The following is a 20,401-nucleotide window of genomic DNA, read 5'->3' as shown; positions in this document are numbered from 1 at the left end:
CTAAAGTCTCACAGGAAAGAGAACTGGGATTAGAACTCAGGTTTCCTGACTTCTGGTCTCATCCTCTTTCCATGATATGATGTGGCTTCCAGTCCGCAGTTTTATAGATGGACATCAGGAAGGACAAAGAGAAGAATCGCAGCATCTGGGCTTCAGGTTCCTCACAGGTTATCTCTAAAGCTCCTTCCTGTTCTAAAATTCTCTGATTCTATGATAACACATAAGTTAGGTCCTTAGCCCACGAATACTTAAAGGCTGTTTATGTCCCTGGATGGTTCAATAGTCCCTTGCACTTGCAAGAAACCCAATAGGGCAACATATCCTCCTCTGTCCCCAAGAACTTTATGGTACTTGTTGCTTCTCATCCCTACATTGTGGGGTTTTGGTATTCCCACTGTAGGATGGAAAAACTAAGACCCAGGATAAAGCATTGAATAACTTGTTCAAGTTCACAAAGTTGGGTAGAAGCTGGAATAACATTACAACTCATGAGACTTAGAAAGATATCTATGTTGCTTAGTCCCGAGACATAGTCTATATCTTCATGCAATAAATATATGCTGAACATCTATTATGTATATCATACTACTCTGAATCCTGGACATGGAATGGTATGATGGAAAGAGCACTGGTTCTGGAGTCAGAAAACCTGAGTTCAAAACCCAACTCTGCTGTTAATGACCCTGGATAAGTCATTTAACCCTTTTGAGCCTCAGTATTATCATCTATAAAAGGAGGAGATTGGACTACATGGTTTATGAGATCCCTTCTCAGGCTATGCCCTTAGTACCAGAAAACACAGGAGATCAAATTAATATTATTAGGTCTATCTTCTCCTTTTGTCCCTAACTCTACGCATAGAGTAAGGGTAAAGAAATTTAAGTAATAAGATTTCTTAAATATAATGCTGATTAAATACTGAAAGGGGCTATAGTAGAAGGTTAAGAAACCTACGGATAGGAGGAAAGATCTGAATCAGTTCAGGCTTGGAGGTCGAGAGCTGGACCAAAGGACTTCCTCAGTTTCTTTTCAGCTTTACACTATCTACCCTTCTGTTATGTATCCATCCAGGGAGGTGCTGGAGATAGCTCCAACCAGATATGGAGAGCTAATGGTCAAATTTTCACTGTGAGCATTTACACTTTGGAAATCCACTAATGCTACAAATCAAGGTTTGATTTGTTCTAGTTGATTGTCTAGACTAAAGAAAGTGATGGAGAAAATGTCAATTAAGCAGATTTAAAAGTGTGACTTGCATATGTCCCTCCCCCACCCTTTGCTAAACATTTACCAGCACATCCCTTATTATTCTCCACCCCTCCAGTGAGCTTAGTGGAGACCATGCCTACTACCATCTCACTAATCTTCAAGGTCCTCAGAAAGGGAATTTAATCCTCCATGCACCACCCCCCTCTAATTCTCCAACCTCTTTCTAGTGCAATCAGTCAAAAGGAGTATCTTACTATGGGGCTTTCCTTTGGGCTGCATTGAGTGTTCAAGTACTACCTGTTCCTCCAGCACCTAAGAGTCCTTGACTTAATACAAAAGTTGTGGGGTTGAGAAACTGGTTTTAAGCCATCACACTTTTATAAGTCCATTCTTCACTTCCCTTTGACTTACACTGTGATTTCTGAGGTGAATTATCTTCCTTCCTAACCAACTCTTCAGCCAGCAAGGACTCCTAAGAATGGAACTCTACCTTCCCCTACCATCCCTCTACGAGTCTTGCCCAAGCTCTCTGTCAAATAGTTAAAGATGTACAAATGAAGAAGGACGCAGAGTTCAAGAATTCAAAGGATCTTGGATTATTGGGTTTGATAGTCCAATGCTTTCATTTCAGCAATGAGGAAACTCAGAAGGAAAAAGTGATTTGACTAAGACCATATAGTTATTAATGAGGCACCTAAGTGACACAGTGGATAGAGCGCTGGGCCTGGAGTCAGGAAGACCCACTTTCCTGAGCTCAAATCTGACCTCAGACACTTCCTAGCTGTGTGACCCTGGACAAGTCACTTAACCCTGTCTGCCTCAGTTTCTTCCCTTGTAAAATGAACTGGAGAAGGAAATGCCAAACCACTCCAGTATCTTCACCATGAAAACTCTGAATAGGGTCACAACAAGTCCGACATGACTGAAACAAATGAACAACAATAAAAATACAGCTATTAAGTCCTTTAAGACTCAACATGACTGTCATCTCCTGCAGGGGGTTTTTTCCCTATCCTCCCAGCTTCTAGTGTCTTCCCCTCTGAGGTTACCTTCAGTCTATTCTGCATGTATCTTGCATGTACCGATGTATGTTCATGTTGCCTCTCCCATTAAAATGTGAACTTCTTAAAGGCAGGGGCTGCTAGCCATTAGCACAATGCTTGGCACATAATTAGCTCTTAATAAGTGACTTGTTGAGTTGATTGATAGAGCCAAGATTTGAGCCCAAGTCTTTTGACTCAAATTATAGGAATCTTTTTTGAAATAAATAATAACTATCTCTTAATTCACTTGACTCTAGTGTCAGAGTTATATATATGGGATTCCCTTAAACTAGGGTCCACCTGCACTTTGTCAATTTGTAATTATTTATATACTCTGGCCATCAGATTTAGAACTCAAATAATTTAGTTCAATCCAGTCATTTTACAGATGAGGAACCTGAGGTCTGGAGAAGTGAAATAATTTGCCCACTTTCACATAGGTGGACATTTGTAGAGCCCAAGATTAAAATCTAGGTCATCCAAACACCAAATCCAGTGCTCTTCACATCAGTTCATTCTGTTTTCCATCCATAAAGCATTTATGGAGTTTAATTAATGAACAACATTTATTATTATCCAACTATCTTCCAGGTACTGTGTTTAGGGATACAAAGAAAGGCAAAAACACAGAGTCCCTGCCCTCCAAGAGCTCACATACTAATGGAGGTGACAACATGTAAATAATAGACATAATGAGATACATACAGAACAGTAGGAAAGAGACTTTGAAATGGAAGGCTCCTATGAATGAAAAGAGCAGAGAGGATCTGCAGCAGGCAGCGTTGGATCTGAGTCTTGAAGGAAGTCAGGTCAAAGACACTGTCTGGAGATGCTGTACATGTAGGCAGACGTTGTTTGCCATGACTACAATGCCTCTCAGTAAGAAGTAGGTCCATGTCTTCTGTTCTGCAGAGGGTCTCCTTTCTATCTATAATAGGTAGGTGCCTGACAGCTATCACAGCCTGACGGAAAGATGAGGATGCACATAAGGGCAGATGTGGGCAAGCTTTGCCCTCTGTTTAATGCCAGTGGACAATCCCATGTCTCACTTAGGGCTCTGAACTCCAGTGAGTCCTTCAGGAGACTAAGACACTGATTTACCCTTTGACAATAGTTCTTTTGCTTTGATGTGGCCATGAATCCAGTGGAGATACTGGCTGATCTTGGTGTAGATGCCAAAGTTATTGAGTCGCCCACAGCCCTCTCCCCAGCTTACCAGGCCCACTAGGAACCATGTACCTCGGAATTCGGTGACCATGGGCCCCCCACTGTCCCCCTCACAAGCATCCCGGCTGTCACCAAGGACTCCTGCGCAGAGCATGTTCTCTGAGATGCTGTTTTTCATGGTTTTAGAGCATTCAACGTAAGAGGCCAGGGGGATTTTGATGAACCTGAGGATATAGGTGCGATTCCTGGACTCTTCAACCTGACGGCCCCAGCCTGTTACCACCATTTCCCTCCCCACCTTCATGAGCTCTCGATGGGCCAGTCCCAAGTTGGGAAGGCAGATGGGTAGGATGTATTTGGAGAAGGCAACAGGCTGATTCAGGTAAAGCAGTGCAATGTCATTGTCTGAGGTACTTTTGGTATAGTTTGGGTGCACGATAGCTTCCTGTATGCTAAAATCCATCTCTGAATTCTCATACCGCCGGATGTCGTATTCACCTGGCATAAGGCGGGGAGATGAGGGGACAGAGAGAAAGAGAAGGAAAAAAAAAAAGTAAAAAGGGACTCAGGAACTGTTCTTCCACCTGTTCTTCTTCCCCTAGGCTTTCTTCTGAAAGTTGGGGAAATAACTATTCCCAGAGGGAAATAAATAAGCATGCACTCCTACGAAAGAGGGTCCATTCTATATTTTTCTGTTTTCCCTATTCTACATTTTGGTTGTAATTTGGAGTACTAGAAAAGTGCTAGAGGCAACTAGATGGTGCAGGGGTTAGAGCACCAGCCCTGGAGTCAGGAGGACCTCAGTTCAAATCTGGCCTCAGACACATGATACTTTCTAGCCATGTGACCTTGGGCAAGTCATTTAACCCCAATTGCCTTGCCCCCTTTAAAAAAAGAGTGCTAGATTGGTATCTGAAGGTCAGAGTTTAAATTCAGACTCTGCTACGTACTAGTTGTATGACCTTGGGCAATTCAATTATGCTCTGTGGATCTCATTTTTCTCTTCTGAGAAAAGAGGAGCTTGGCCTAGGTGTCCAACTCAAATAGAAACAGATCCCTGTGGCCTCATATTGCCTCAGAAAACCACAAACTGACATTATCTATGTTGTATTTATTTTGTTAAATGTTTCCCAATTACAGTTTAATCTGGTTACTGCATCAGGGAGTTTTGTGGATTGCATGCTGCCTACAAGCAGTGAGTTTGACACCTCAGGATGATCTCTTGTGCTCCTTCCACCTCTCCACCTTACAAACATCTAGGGGGTGTAGTGGATAAAGTGCTGGACCTGAAGTCAGGAAAACATGCGTTCAGATTCAGGCTCAGATACTACCTAACTCTGTAACTAGGAAAATTACTTCACCCTTTCTACCTCAGTTTCCTCATCTATAAAACTGGGGTGGTAATAATCGTACCTACCTACCAGGATTATTACAAAGGGGAAAAATGAGACAATGTTTGTAAAGTACTTTGGAAACCTCAGGTACTATATAGATGTTAGCTATTATGAATCTCTCCATAAAGGGTCATCCTTATGTTTAGGTTGAGTGGGTGTTTGATTAACTCACTCAGCAAGTATTAATGATTATAATATATGCTAGGCCCTGGGAGTAGGAAGACAGACACAGAAACCATCCCTGACCTCCAGAAGCTATATTGTAGTGGGCAGGGAAGAACATGTCCACACATAAGTAAATATGAATTATTTGTATGAATATATATGCATACGTATAATGTGTGTGTTTGTCCTTCGTTGCTGAAGCAGACCAAAGTATAAATACAAATAAATATAAAATACATCTGCAGGAGGAGAATGCTAGCAATTAGGGGTAGGAGATCAGGATGAGCTTTGCGTAGGAGGGAATACCTGAGCAGAACCTTGGAGGAATCCAGAGATTCCAAGAGACAGACCTGAGGAGGTGCATTCCAGGCATAAAACACAGCCTGAGCAAAGAGACAGATACAGAACATCAAGTAGGAGGAACCCAAATGAACTGATGTAAGCTGCAGTGGGGAAGCCCCATCACCCAAATATGTATCAATTGTCAGACCATCACAAGTGTCTGAAAATTCATCATTATAGATCTATTTATTTGAGTGAAGGAGGCATCTCCCAAACTGTAATCTGCAGAATCCTGCGATTTTACATAATGAGAATAAGATTTCTCTGGGAGAATTTCAATCCTAACAATATTTTCCCCTATATGTGGAGCAATTTTTTCATATAAAAATATGCTTAAATTTCCTCAAATCCCCTTTTACCCAGGTGGTATCCCTGTCAGCTAGACCTATGGGTCAGTCAGCAAATTTCAAAACACAAAATACAGCCACAAATTAATGTGGACTGCACTAAATCATTATAGTATATAGCATAGCATAGTGTAGTATAGTATAGCCTCTCTTGAAATCTAAATATCCCTGGCAGGTTAACGCAGCCAGAGATCAATAATTAAGATCTTACTGTGAATCGGTTTATCAGATTTTTGAAATCAGCGCACTGAGCAAATAGAAGTCTTGATGGGGAAAGAGTTAAGAAGACGGTTTTGGAACATGGCCGTTCACTCTCCAGGGAGGGCAGGTATAAGAGGCCCACCAGGCCCCTGGAAGGAGCCATACCGAAAACGAGGTTCAAGTCCATGGACTTCTATAGCAGTCTTTGCCTACAGGGCTTATTGGGCATATACTCATATACTGCTTTGTATTGGGCCTACTCTCCCAAATTTAAAGCATTGGTCTCCTTGAGGCCAGGGCCTGATTCTAATCTGATTATCTTTCCACGACCCAGGGAGCCCAGCAGGGTGTCATGTGAATGAGGGTTCAATAAGTTTTTGGTTGACACATTTGGCATGCTCAAGGTGAAATGTGCTTGATGCCTTTACTTTATCTCCCCCTCCTTTTCCTGCAGGGCAAACTTTGGTTCAAGGAATTCAAAGGATGAGAGGAATGAATCCCTCCCACAGGCCCTCACTTTCTGTGCCTGCTCTGTGCTGTAATGGAAAGAACAATGAATTTAGAGCCAGGAGGCCTGGGTTCCAATTCCTGGCCTGCCAATTATTGCCTGGGAGACACTGGATAAATCACTGAGCCTCTAAGCCTGCCAAAATGAAGGAGCTGTTCTAGATCATCCTTTACCGTCCCTGGTTAGAATTCTAAAAATTCTAAATCAGATCCTCCTTCCCATTCTCACTCTGAGCTGCTTGTCTCAGGACAGCAATAACAATAACCCAGTGAAATTCTTTCAAAAGGCAAGAGGACAGACTAGCATTCTTATAGATTATCTGAATTATAGCAGATTTGGACAGTAGGGAATCATTATATTTCATGGAAGGACACTGAATCATAGAGCAAAAACCTTAGAGCTCAAGTCCTTTTCCTTGATTTTCTAGATGAGGAAGCTGAGGCCTGTTTGCACAGGCAGACCTGTAGAATCCAGGTTTTTCCGCATCCAGTCAGTCAGTGTTCCTTCCACAATAACACATCGCCTCTAATTATTTCACTCATAATGTTCCCATGTAGGAACCATTAAGTCCTTTTATAATGGTGCTCTCCTGCGCCTTCACTTTTTTCAAGCTGTGCTTTTTCTCCCTGGTTCTCTAATGGTGGGAAGAATGCTAGTCTGGGTAAGCAGAGAATCTTATTATTTGTGCAGTGTCTTGGACCTTCAGTTTCCTAATCTGTAAAATGAGAGGGTTGGATTCAATGATCTCTCAAGTTCTTTCTATTTCTAAATCCATGACCCCATGTTCCACTTGAAGTACAGTGAAAAGGGCCCCAGATTTTGAATCAAAAGACTGGGTTTGAAACATGGCTCTCCTAGCTATGTGACCTTAGACAAGTCACTTCCTTCTCTGGGCCTTAGTTTCCCATCTATAAAATGAAGGGGGTGGACTAGATGATGTCTAAAAGTCTTTCCAGCTCCAACCCTGCGACTCCATGACTTTCACCCTCACGGGGTCCCTGGTTGGGGAATTGTTCTCACCCTCACCATCCTAACTCACATTTATCTAGCTCTTCACACTTGACAAAGCTGTTCTGAACCTCACAACAGCCCTTTGAAAGAGGTAGAACAATGACTATTTTCCTCCCATTTTACTGAAGAGGAAACTGAGATCCACAAAGAGTTTAAGTAATTTCGTCAAAGGTTCACAGAGCACGAGGGCCAAGGATTTAACAATGAAGAAATCATTTATCATCTTGGAGAGAGCAGTTTTAACCATGTTGGAGAGGATGAAATCCAGACTGCAGGGGGTTGAAACGTGACCAAGAAGGGAGAGAGTGGAGGTGATGACTACTGATATTTTTAACTGTAGAATGGAAGCCTAGTATCTGACAGAGCATTCCACCACCTCAATATGTCAACATAAGGGATTAGATACAGGGCAGGTATTATTATGATTGCCATTCTACATGGAAAACCTAGATCTTAGAAAGATGTAAGTGTCTCAGGTCACAAAACTAATAAATGGCAGTCAGAACTAGAACCTAGATTTTCTATCTTCAGTCTGGTTCCCTTTCCCTTACATCACAACTGCAATATGTGATGGTACAAATTGGTTACAAGGATGGTGAGTGCTATAAACTCAGACACCCCATACTCAAAGTCTCATGTTCTTTTCATCATGTCACAGTACCATTTCATGGAGGAAGATACTACTAGAAGACACTTGTTTAGCTAGACAAGGTGGCATCTGGAGACCCCACATTTAGCAAGGGTAAGGTCAGGAGTACAACTCGAATGACTTCATGCCCTGCTTGTTGCCTCTGGAAACTCAGTGGGATTATATGACTCAGATTTAGTCACCCTGCCTTGATGAACTGCTAGCCTTGGTCTCGATCCTAGTGAATCCTTTTCAAGGACAGACTACTTCTTCAAAGTTAATTGGGCATCTATACAGAAATAAGAAGTCCCTGGAAACTCAAACCACTACTGCTTCCTTTCCTCCAATCCCTATAAAAACAGAAATAGTTCAAATTCCCAGGGAAAGTCTCAGAAAAAAATGACTGATTCTCTCTTCCGCAGTTGTCTGACTTTGGAGACAAAGGGTCAAAGAGACACAGAAGTTTCAAAAAAACTCATGGAGAATCCTAGAAGTAAGTAAAAAGGAACCTAGAATAATCCCTTAAACATCAGATATTCTGATGGAATATGATTGATGATTTCCCAATATCTCCCATTCCCCAAGCCTGCCTTCATCACCAGCAGAGAGACCATGTGTGATTTCCTTACCAAGTCTTACTGAAAGGTATTTTGGATGTTCCACACAGTGGGCTGCAGTCAGCACCCAGGAAGAATGAATAAGGACACCCCCACACTTTAACTTTGACCTGGAATCCAACAGTATCACCTGAAACAAAGAGTTCGTAGGATTCAGAGATGGAAAGAATGCTAGGGATAATTTACCCACTCATTTGGCAGATAAGAAAAAGTGGTGCCATTTTCTCTTTGAAGAATATGATCAGTTTTGCTGAGTAGCTGATTTGGGGTGAAATCCAGATTACCTTAATTTTTAGTTTTTTATATTCTAGTTCCATCATTCCTCATCTTTGATACGTGATGTCTTTCCTCTTGGATGCTTACAAAACAATTTACTTGTCCTTATAATCTTGGAGCTTGATGAGGATGTATTTAGCTGGGTTGAATTTGGGGCTGACCCCTTTGAGCATTGTCTGAGTTTCTATGTTGTCTATTCCTTTAAAAAAATTATTTCTGGGACATATTCTTATACTCTTTCTTATTGGGGACATTAATAATTTCACACTTAAGTTGTCACTCTGAGTTTTGTTACACGCACCCCACCCACCCAGATCCATTACTTTTGTTTCCAAAAATTCTAAGCATTTTTCCAGGGGAGTAGTTTTGGAGTAGTTTCTATCCTCTAGAAAAATTATTTCTGTTTTTCAGTGAATCCATTATTTTACATGTACTTAATGGATATTCCCAAGTTGTCAAATTTCATAATTTTATCTTCATCTTTTCAAGAACTTATCTGACAATTTTGCTAATTTCACTTGTTCCTTTATCTTCTTTAGTATGTTTGTCATTTACATTAATATGTCTTAAGATAGCTCCACCTATATTTCTGGGGCCTATCACTGATGCTAATTAATTAGTTCCTCTACTGAGGTGAGATTTATCAATCTCCTCTCTCCATACTTGACTCAAATTTCCAAATGTTTTCTAGACATTTCTACCTGGATATTTCATCATTGTCCTGAGTTCAATATGATCTAAACTAAGATCATGAAGTCACCAGGCGGAAGAGATTTTTTTGTATAACTCTTATCTCTATATGTGCCCCACTTGTGTACTTGTTTTATTCCTTAGCACTGTAAGATCCACAAGGGCATAGACTGTATTTTATTCATGCTATCCCTACAAGGTACAATACAGTGTATTGCACTAGCTGATGTAGTGGATAGAGGCCTGGACTCGAAGACATGAGTTCAAATCCATCCTCAGACACTTTCTAACTAAGTGACCTTGGGCAAGTCATTTCACCTAATATGCCCTTTTCCTTGTCTGTAAAATGGGGATGATAGAACTTACCTCCCAGGATTGTTGTAAGGATAAAATTAAATAATATTTTTTAAACTCAGAGAACATTTGTAAAGTTCTTTGTAAACCTTGAAGTGCTATTAAGTGCTACCTAGTAGTAGTAGAAGTAGTAGCAATAGTAGTAGTAACAGTAGCAGTAGTAGTAGTAGTAGTAGTAATAGTAACAGCAGAAGTAGAAGTAGTAATAGTAGCAGTAGTAAGTAGTAGTAGCAATAGTAGTAGTAGTAGTAATAGCAGCAGTAGCAGTAGTAGTAATAGTAACAGCAGAAGTACTAGTAGTAGTAGTAATAGTAGCAGTAGTAGTAGCAGCAGCAGTAGTAAAAACTTGAGAAATTTTTGAATGAATGAACGAATGAAAGGTAGTTATAATCCTGAATGGAGACATGTTCCTTCTTACCTGCCATGGACTGTCACCTTTGTTGGCTGGCTTCCCTCCTAGGATTCGAATTTGTAATTCATCAAAATTTGTCATTGGATAATGCACCTTTGGTTTCCCACATGGAAAATTGGCTAAAAAATGAGGGGACAATGTCAGTGAGAAATAATATAGGTAACATATTCTGTTCCCAAAAGCCCTTTATAAAAACATTTGACCAGGCTAAGATCCTTCCATCTATCACTTCTGGGGCTTTTAATAAGAGTGAGGATGCTCCCAGGGGCTGAGAACATATTAATTCAGGGATTCTATTCCCCTTTGGCACCCTGGTAAAGTCTATTGTCTCCTCAGAAAAATGTTTGTTGCCTACATTCGTTGAAGGAAATGTTAAATTTCAGCTAGTGGTTAGTGCATTTTTCCCATCCAAGTTCATGGACTTCTTTTCATTTATTTATAGGGAATGATAAGCCCAGGTTAAAAAGTCCTGCCTCAAGTCATTACTGGCTATCACCTTAGCATGGACTATTTGACAGCTAGTTGAGTGTAAGTTCCTGAAGGAGTGGAACATAAATAAGGTACCCAAGTAACATGGAGGCCCAAACAAAGGACAAGAGAAGTAGGAGAATGCCAAAGGCCAACACACTTCATTGACTTCTTAGTTGTTTGGGCTGGTTATAGCTAGTTCTTGCCACGATTCACCTATCATGATCTGGTTCTGCCTTAGTCTTCTCTTTTCTTATCTGAAGGCCCGGGGTATTCTCCCTCTAGCTCCCCAGCCCCATTTCTGGCTCCCCACTCACCAACAGGTTCACACTCCATAGGGTTGTCACTCTCTTGGTATCCAGGGGCACAATCGCAATAACGCAGCTGATTCTTGAGGTCATCAGTGCAGTAGTGAACACAGCCACCATTGTTTATGGAACAGTTGCTGTAGCTCACCTCTGGGGCAGGAACAAGAGCGGGAAGTTAATCAATTAGGGTCTGGAGGTTCCCAACACTCAGAAGTGGGAGTGGTCATGGGGGGAGAAAAAAGAGCAGGTTTTTACCCCTAATCTCCAATACTGAACTGTCACTGAGGTGATATACTGACAAATAGATGATGGCAACACTGATAAACTTCACACAACTAAAGATGTCTTTCCAATGTTGGCCCTCCTAGGATGGTCACGGAAAGCCTATGCCTAGGAAAGAATCTAATTCTCAATTTAATTCAACGAGCATCATAAAGCAGAATGAATAGTGGTCCTAGAATCAAAGGACATGAATTCAAATCCTACCTCAGATGCTTGCTATCTGTGTGATTTGGGGGCAACTTTATTACCCTTCCTTGGGCTCAGTTTCCTCATCTGTAAAATGGGCCGTTAGAATAAGTGGCATTTGAGCTTCCTTCTAGCTCTAGGCAGAGGTTCTTAGCTTGGGATCCATTGACAGCCCCCCATGAACAGATTTCGGGGGGCCTGTGAGCTTGAACGGGGGAAAAATATCTTCATTTTCTTTCACCTCTAAATGAAACTGAGGATTTCCTTCAATCATTTTAAGACAATAGTCTGAGAAGGTGTCTATAGGCTTCACAAGGCTGCCAAAGGGATCCGTGACACTGAAAATGTTAAGACTCTCTGCCGAAAGGCTGTGAGCCTATGAAAGAACCTACCTCTCAATTCAATAAATGCCATGAAGAAAGAGGGTTGAATTTGGATCCTGAGACCTGGGCTGGAATCTTGCTTAGTTCTTATCATCTGCTACCTGAGTGACCTCAAACAATTCACCTCACCACTCTGGGCCCAGGGGGTTTCATGAGATAACATATAAAGTGCCTTCCAGCTCTAAACCCCATGATCTTTTCCTGCATTTATGAAGCACCTACTGTGTTATCACTGGGGATACCAAGACAAATAGTTCTTATCCTCAAGAAGCTTCCACTCTCTTCAGCTGCTCTTATCAATCTCCATCACTAATATACAATTGTACTAATATATAGTCTTTACGCCAGCTGAGCCTATTGTCTCTTCTTGGGCCTTGTTTTGGGTCACCCCCATCCTCTTTCTCCATGCAGTGCCCCCCTCACCCCAAACATGTCCTCAGACTTCCTAGTCAAGCACTATCACTGCCACAATCCTAATCATCTTTGTCTGAAATGTCCGAGGAAGGCAGGCAGGGATTTAGTTAGAAAGAGCCATTGTCTTTGAGAAGAAATTAAAGCTTAATTGTAGAGTCTCTTAGGGTGAGAAAGAACTGGAGTCATTCTTGCTATAGTGAGCCCTAACCCCTCTCTTATTGGGAGTTCCCATTTCTACTGAGAATACGCTACTGTGACCTACCACAGGGAAAAAATCAAAGATAAGCTTCTGAGAGTTACCATGCCCACAAAGGCGTCCTTCCCAGCCATTTTTGCAGATGCACTGAAAGCTACCAATGCCATCAATGCAGGTCCCATTATGGCAGGGATGAGGATCACACTGGTCTCCATCTGGAAGATATTTAGAGAATGGGAGTTGGGAGAGTAATGAGGTGGGGCAGATTGTTCACAAAACATCCACTCTTTTCTTTATCCTCCCAGGTTTGGCCAGTTTCCTAGTGTTTGATTTAATCTTGATAGGCTTGGCACAGTTTGGAGAGAGAATAAATACCCAAATTCTTAAAGATGCCTCAGAGAGGGCCAGTTGTCAAGGCTTTTTGCAGATCTAAAACATGGTGTGAATATGACTAAGGAGTAAGTAGTTTTCCTTAAGGATAGGAAAAAGGGCTGGGCTGCTCTGGGGCCCAAAATACTCTGTGTTCATCTGTAAGCCTGCTTTAATGGACTAGATACAGTCACAGAATCAGCTATTCTGAAGATAGTAACAGGTCTCCAAAAGCCATGAAATCTACTTCCCATATCCAGACAGAATAAGTCTAGCAGTGGTTTGTCCTAATTTTTCTTAAAAGTTGAAGAAAAAAATAGTGCAAAGCTGGAAAGAACCAGAAGAAATGAATGTGAAAGACTGTTGGCCAACGATGGAACAGCAAAGGTCACAATAGAAAATCTGATACTCACCCACGTACTTTGACCAGTAAGCTAACTGTGAAGCAAAGAAACACAAGTTTTAGTGGAGGGTTAGGGGATCAAGACAAATGCAACAAATGCAGGTAAACCTGTCTGCCTTTCGGTCCTGGTTTCTTCCCAGAACAGCACTGTTTTGCACATCTGCCTACAGGATAAATCAGACTAAGTCAGAAGTGGGGGAAATGTTATTGTGTCAATAAGGCTAAGTACAGGGTGGCTAATACTGTGCCACAGAGTAAGTAAGTTCTCCTTGACCTCAAACTTTCCATTCTGTAAAATGTAAAAATGTAAAAAAAAAAAAAATTACTGTTAAGGACATAAGGAATGTTAAGGAGACATTTGTGGCTTGTGTCACCTTCTGCTTAAATTCTAGATCCTACTCTCTAGGCTTTTTTCAAGGAGCCACCATAAACTTATGACAAAGACAAGCTAGAAGGACTGGATAGTATGTTCTGCCTAGAGTCGGGAAGACCTGAGATTCAGATCCAGCCTTAGACACTGACTAGCTTTGTGACCTTGGGCAAGTCACTTCACTTCTGTTTGTCTGTTTCCTCACCTATAAAATGGAAATAATAATAGCATCCACCTGCCAACATTGTTGCAAGAATCAAATGAGATCATATTTATAAAGTGCTTAGCACAGGATCGGGCATGTAGTAGGTGTTTAATAAATGCATGTTCCCTTCCCTTCCCACAGGGAAGTGCTTCTGATACTATCCATGCTCTTCATCCTCCTTCCAAGATCCCAATCAACTCCTTTATATCCATTTCTTTTTGACCAGTCAAATCATCCTTAAGACTCCCTTCTCATCATTCCCTCCTCCCTTTTCTGCAGAAATCAGAGAAAGGAGAATCTCTGTTTGGGAACTTTCTCCTGACCTAGGAGCCGAGCTAACCATTCCCTGGAAATGGAAGTACTCTGCTAGTAAAGGATGGGAGACAGGTGGGGACCAGAGGCTGATATCGTTTGAATGACCTTGGATGAACCATTTCCTTTGAATCTGAATGGGCCTTAGCCTCCTATCTCCATAAAGTGAGAAGTCCTAACTCATCTACAGTCAAATAAAATTATATCTGAAACTGAACTCAAGCCCTTAGGAAGGAAAGAATCATCCAGATTTGGGGTGCTGTTGTCATTAAATGATCCAGTTCCTTGTCTACCAGGAGCAGTGCAGGAGAGAGAGATCCATTTCTCCCAAGCTGGGTGTAGTGAGCAGGAGGGAAGAGAAGAGTTGGGTACTAAGATCTCCCTCCTGCAGAGGTTTGAGAAAGAGACACAGACAGGGAGAAAGGGGGAGGGAGGGGGAGAGAAAAGGAGAGGGAAAGAGGAAGAGTGAGGGGGAGAGAGCATCTCTAAGATTCCAAGTCAATCCTGTAAACATTAAGGATTTTCTATGTGCATGGATATGGAGCTTGGCCCCAGAGATACGAAAAACAAAGCAAAAAATGCAACAAGTTCCTGCCTCAAGGAGTTTATAGTCTATTGGGCATTTAATATGTACACAAATAAATAAGTTTAAAGTGATTTGAAGAAAAGAAGAGAGATAACATTTATTAAGCACCTATTATATGCCAAGCACTGTGCACAGCACTTTACAAGGATTACTTTATTTATCCTCATAACAACCCTGGGAGGTAGGTGCTAATATTATCTTCATTCTACAAACGAGGGAAAGGAGACCTACAGAGGTAAGGTGACTTGCCCAGAGTCACATAGCTAGTCAATATCTGAGGAGGGATTTGAACTTGGGTCTTCTGGACTCCAAGACGGACATTTTATCTAGTGTACCACCCATCTGCCTGGGAGAAGGAGAAGAAAGGACAGCATTAACAACTGGATTAATCAGAAAAGGGTTTTGTGTAGGAAATAGCACCTATACTGGGTTCAGAGTGACTTCCACTCGTCATCAAACTGGACTCTGAGCTTGACTCCTTTCTCAGCCCAGAACCTCTTGTAGACAGTGGATATGGCATATTGCAATCCCAACTTACTGTTTCTTCCCGAGTTGTAAAAATCTCCTGGACTTCTTCCAGGTCACACATCTCCTCATTGCATTCCCGCTCCAGGTTGCCAGGTTTAATCTCTTCCAGGAACGAATTAGCTCGCTTCTGTATTCTCAGGATTTGATTGGCTTTCTTGCTGCTAGAGAACACTGAAGAAAGCAGGAGGGGTGGGTGCAGTAGGGATAGCTTAAGTAGGAGAAGAGACTGTGTGAACCAGTATTTGGATCCTGGCATTGAAGTCAGGGCTCCCGCCACTCTGCAGGATTGTAAGCATGAGGGTGGTTGGTGCCACATGGCTAGGATCACCCAGAACTGGCATCAGCAAAATTATGAAGTCTGTAGAAGTTCCTTTGGTTTCCCTCCACACCCATTCCTGGATTCCCTTTTTGGAATCCTCTTCTTACTATGACGGACCTTAATCTACCCTTTTGGCAGCCAGTATCCCTTTTATTTCCTTTCCTCTGTCCCCAAAGGACATATCAGAGGGAGGAGATGTCAGGCTAGTCTCCTCATTGTCCCCTAAATTTTCCAGTATGTACATTTGATTTTCCTAATTAGATGGCAAATTCTTTTCATGGCTGGAACTATAACAGATTCAAAATTCACTTAAAATTTATTTAGTATCTTCTCTATATAGAGCTGTGTGCTTGGAGTAGGGGAAGTCAAAATATTTAGAAAAGACACAGGGTCTGCCCCTAGAGTGCACACAGTCTAGAACAGAGCTTCTTAAACTGTAGGTCAAGAACGGAATGTGGAGGTTTGGGAAAATTTGGCAATAGTAAAAGGTTTCTGAATGCACAACAACCAAAAATTAATTCAAAATCAAACATGTAGTGAACCCAACGTGTTTCTGGCAGTGCTTGCCTATGTTGTTTGCATCGCACAACTGCACTGCAGCCTTGGTTCTGAACACAGCATTGACAATTATAAAATTAAAATATCGATCTACTCTGAAAAATGTTGCAGATGCTCCATATCCTGCAGTATCAAATATTTTGCAAAAAAGTAATTTTTATGTAAAAATAAACAAGCATATCCATGTCATTAGTATGCAAATTTGTTTTCATCTTTAATAAATGGTAAAATTATATATATGCATATACGTATATATATTTACCAAAGAATTATTTTAAAATAAATTTCTTTGTGACTTATTATCAGTAAATGTTTGATTTTTATACCTATTTTTATACCTATATAACCGGGTCACATAAAAATTTGTCAGGTGGAAAGGGGTCTGGAGTGGAAAAAGTTTAAGCAGCCTTGCTCTAGAAGAGGTACAGTAACACAAATATCACTCAATAAGTGCATTAAACAATTGTAAAATAGACTGCATAGTGAAAATCTGTGGGGCAAGATCGCTACTGTATCAAAGATGACTGTGGAGGTGCTGAAGTTTGAGGTCAGTTTTAAAGGATAGTTAAGAATTCAACTGCAAAGAGTATTCTATTTAGCTGGAGTGTTAAGTGGATTGAGTAAGATAAGTCTGGAAAAGTCCTGTAGTGTGGAAATATGTTCTGCATAACCACATACTATGTCAAATTGCTTGCCTTCTCAATGGATGAGAATTTATGTGGAACTCAAAATTTGAAAAAAAAAAGAATATTAAAATGTTAAAATTGTTTTTACATGTAATTGGGAAAAACAGTAAATTCTTTTTAAAAAGTCATGTAGTGCTCTATTAAGGACAGTCTTTAATGCCAAGCAAAAGGATTTGAATTTTATTTGCTAGGTAAGTGGGAGCCACTGAAGATGTTGATGAACTCCGCGCACAAAGAAGGCCATCCTGGCAGTATCTTGATGGATGGGTTGGGTCAGGGAGAGTGGAGGCAGAATGACCTATCAACAGAAGAGGCTACTTGGAGCAGCTAGGTGGCACAGTGGCATACTGGCCCTGGAGCTCAAATCCAGCCTCAGACACTTGACACTTACTAGCTATGTGACTTTGGGCAAGTCACTTAACCCCAATTGCCTTGCCTTCCCCCCTCCAGAAAAAAAACAAAAATAAGAGGCTACTAGAGTAGTCTAGGAAAATGGTAACAAACACCTATATTAAGGTGTCCTATACGTCTTTGTACCTCTCATAATGCCTAGCACATAGCTGATGTTAAACAATCATCCATATAAAATGAGAGGAAATAGGAGAAAAGATAGTGGCTGGACCAGAATCTTACTGCAGTGCTTTCCAACTCTGACTCTGGGAATTGATTTGGAAGCATAAAGCATGGTACAAATGCAAGGGACTGTAAGTATTATTCATCATTATCATTATCATCTCTTCCTCATAGTATATACACTGTCACTGTTTCAGAGGATTTGAGTCACTATATGTGTTTCCATCTGTATCTGTTTGTGGGATAGGAATCTGTCACCCCTTACCTGAGCTGGCATGTCCACCAAGTGAATACCAAGAGGTCACAAACACCAAAAAGCTCACAAGTTGCCACATTTTGAAAGAACTGACACCTGGCAAAAAGAAGGCATTACAAAAACTCCCTTCTCCCCTCTACCCCCTTCCATTCCCAACTATCCCACCTAGAAAAGACACTGAGGTCACAGCCCAAGGGGACAAAACATCAGAATTAGTTAATTGGGTGGCAGAACTGTCCCTAAGATACAGCACTGAGGTTATGGCCCTAGGCCAATTCTTTGAAAGTCTACTAGGCCATGATTCAGAGAGATAGATCACTGGAACAACTGAAGCAGATCTTTCAAATCTTGCTTTCATCTCTTGCAACCTGAGATTCATATATGCAAAATATTCAGACCTGTCCTGCTCCCCCTTTCCCCCAACTGCTGTGCACTTCTTTTCCTCTTCAAGTCTGCTTCTGACATTTACTTTAACTTGATTTTACCTAACTTAAAACTGGGGGAGGGAAAAGGGGAAGGTAAAGGAATACCACATGGCTATACCTTTTAGGGAAAGACCCACCCTGGCCTCCTCCCACCACCAACTATTCACCTAGACAGGAACAGCTGTGCCTAGGAAGTCATGAGTCCTAGTCCTAGGCCTCAAGTTTCTTTGTGCCTGGGCCTTCTTCTGGGCCATAGGAAAAGACTAAAATCCAAATAGAATCCACGACAAAGCAGAACGAGTGATGTGGTTCCTTTGGACACCCATTACTGTGGAAGAGTCAATTAACCACTTAGTCCAGTCCATTCTATGAACCTCATTTCATTTTCTAATCATGCCCCCCTCAAAAACTGGATGGTTTCCTTGATCCAAGTGGGTTTCAGCCCCAGTCTATGAGGATCCAAGAATACGGAGCTTCCATCTCAAGCCATGTTTACTTCTATGTTGCTCTCTCATCCTCTGGTTCTCTCCCTCTCCCTCTATATTGTTTTTTTCCCTCACACTTTCCTTTCTATGTTTTATATTTCATATATCCTACTTTACAGGGTTAGAAATCATTTGGGGGAGAACTTACAGATGTGTGCAGTGGAGGACTGGAGGTATCGTCTTCTGGTGGCCATGTTAGCTTCAGCTGCCTGAGTTAATCCATAACCTCAAATATTTGCTCATCACTGTTGCACTAAGGTTTTCCTCTCCACAGATAAACAACATTGCTAAACCCATGATAACTGGGTTGGTCCTTTTTAGGTATAGATTATACCTAGTATCTATCTATCTGTCTGTCTATCTGTCTCTCTAGTTTCCAGCAGAGTAGCATAGTGTCTTACACAATTTAGGCATTTTATAAATATCTGTTGAATTGAATTGAAGAGATTTGGGTTCAAATTCTAGCTTTACCAGTAACTAGCCCTATGATCCTGGACAAACTGCTTAATCTCTCCTGAGCATTAATTAATTAGTTAATTTCTCCTGAGTTGTATCTCTAAAATGGGGATACTTCATTGTCACCACTCTCATTCAATATTGTACTGGAAAGGTTAACTATGGCAACAAGAGAAAAAAAAGAAATAGAATGAATTAGAATAGGCAATGAGAAAACAAAACTATCGGTTTTGCAGATGATATAATGGTATATTTAACAAATTCTATGGAATCAACTAAAAAACTAGTTGAAATAATTAACAACTTTAGCAAAGTTGCAGGATATAAAATGGGCATACTTGCACTACTTGCCTCAGAAGGTTATTAGGAGAAATGCACTTAGTAAACCTTGAAGTGCCGAAGAAATGTTCTTTATTCTGGAGGCAGCTAGGTGGCACAACAGAGAGAGCTCTGGGCGGAGAATCAGGAATTCAAATCCTCACTCTGACACTTACCAGCTGTCCTGGGCAAGTCACTTTAACCTCCATCTGTCACAATTTCTTACAGTTATATAGCACCTACTATGTACTAGGCACTGTGCTAAACGCTTTACAAATATCTCATTGGATGCTTTGTAAATCTTAAAGCATTATATAAATATGAGTTCTAACATTCTCATCTTTTTCTAAGAGCTTAATTTTTATATTTAAATATTTCCCATAACTTAGACTTTGGCCTGAAAGGGCCAGGGTCTCCCATTGCATCCCAGGCCCTCTCCAGTCATCTTGATGAATATCTGGCCACTGGACCCAGATGGCTCAGGAGGAGAAAGTGAGGCTGGTGACCTTGCACAGCCCTCCTTCACTCAAATCAAAGTCAACTGCAAGTCCAGTCATCATCCTGATGTCATGGTCCTTTTATAGAATGAAGGAGAAACACAAACAAGGGCTTAACGCTTATCCTAGTGCCTGGCACATAATAGATGTCTAATATATGCTTATTGACTGATTATCAACTGATTAGATTCAGGTCAAAGCCATGTTGGAACAAGTCACTAACCTGCTATTATTCCTTCATATTTAATCTTTTCTGGCCCTGTTGTACAGGTGAATAAAAAATAATTGTTTTTTAACAATTAAATAAAATTGTTGTTGTTCAGTTGTTTTCAGTCACGTCCAACTCTTTGGGATCCCCTTTCTTGGCAAAAATACTGGAGTGGTTTGCCATTTCCTTCTCCAACTCATTTTACAGACTAAAATTATTAGGATATAAATTGTAAACTCCCTGACA

At 41.1% G+C, this 20,401-nt stretch overlaps 1 protein-coding gene across 2 annotated transcripts; it reads right to left on the bottom strand.

The window, feature by feature from the left end:
• Positions 1-1,776: 1,776 nt before the first annotated feature.
• On the bottom strand, positions 1,777-18,928 carry PROC (protein C, inactivator of coagulation factors Va and VIIIa). 2 transcript variants are annotated; one of them, XM_072613446.1, is made up of 9 exons: positions 18,825-18,928; positions 17,776-17,862; positions 15,385-15,545; positions 13,384-13,408; positions 12,706-12,816; positions 11,150-11,290; positions 10,371-10,483; positions 8,645-8,762; positions 1,777-3,917 (listed from the first exon to the last, which is right to left on the bottom strand). In XM_072613446.1, exons 1-9 carry the CDS (start codon positions 18,868-18,870, stop codon positions 3,337-3,339), a joined length of 1,383 nt encoding a protein of 460 aa, XP_072469547.1. In that variant the 5' UTR covers positions 18,871-18,928; the 3' UTR covers positions 1,777-3,336. The 2 variants fall into 2 exon arrangements, with proteins under 2 accessions (XP_072469547.1, XP_072469548.1); XM_072613447.1 differs by lacking the exon at positions 12,706-12,816.
• Positions 18,929-20,401: the final 1,473 nt, after the last annotated feature.

Source organism: Notamacropus eugenii, chromosome 5 (genome assembly GCF_028372415.1).
Source record: "Notamacropus eugenii isolate mMacEug1 chromosome 5, mMacEug1.pri_v2, whole genome shotgun sequence".
In the NCBI taxonomy this organism is placed as follows: Eukaryota; Metazoa; Chordata; class Mammalia; order Diprotodontia; family Macropodidae; genus Notamacropus; species Notamacropus eugenii.
The sequence above is the reverse complement of the archived record's forward strand: the minus strand, read 5'-3'. Positions and strand labels throughout refer to the sequence as shown.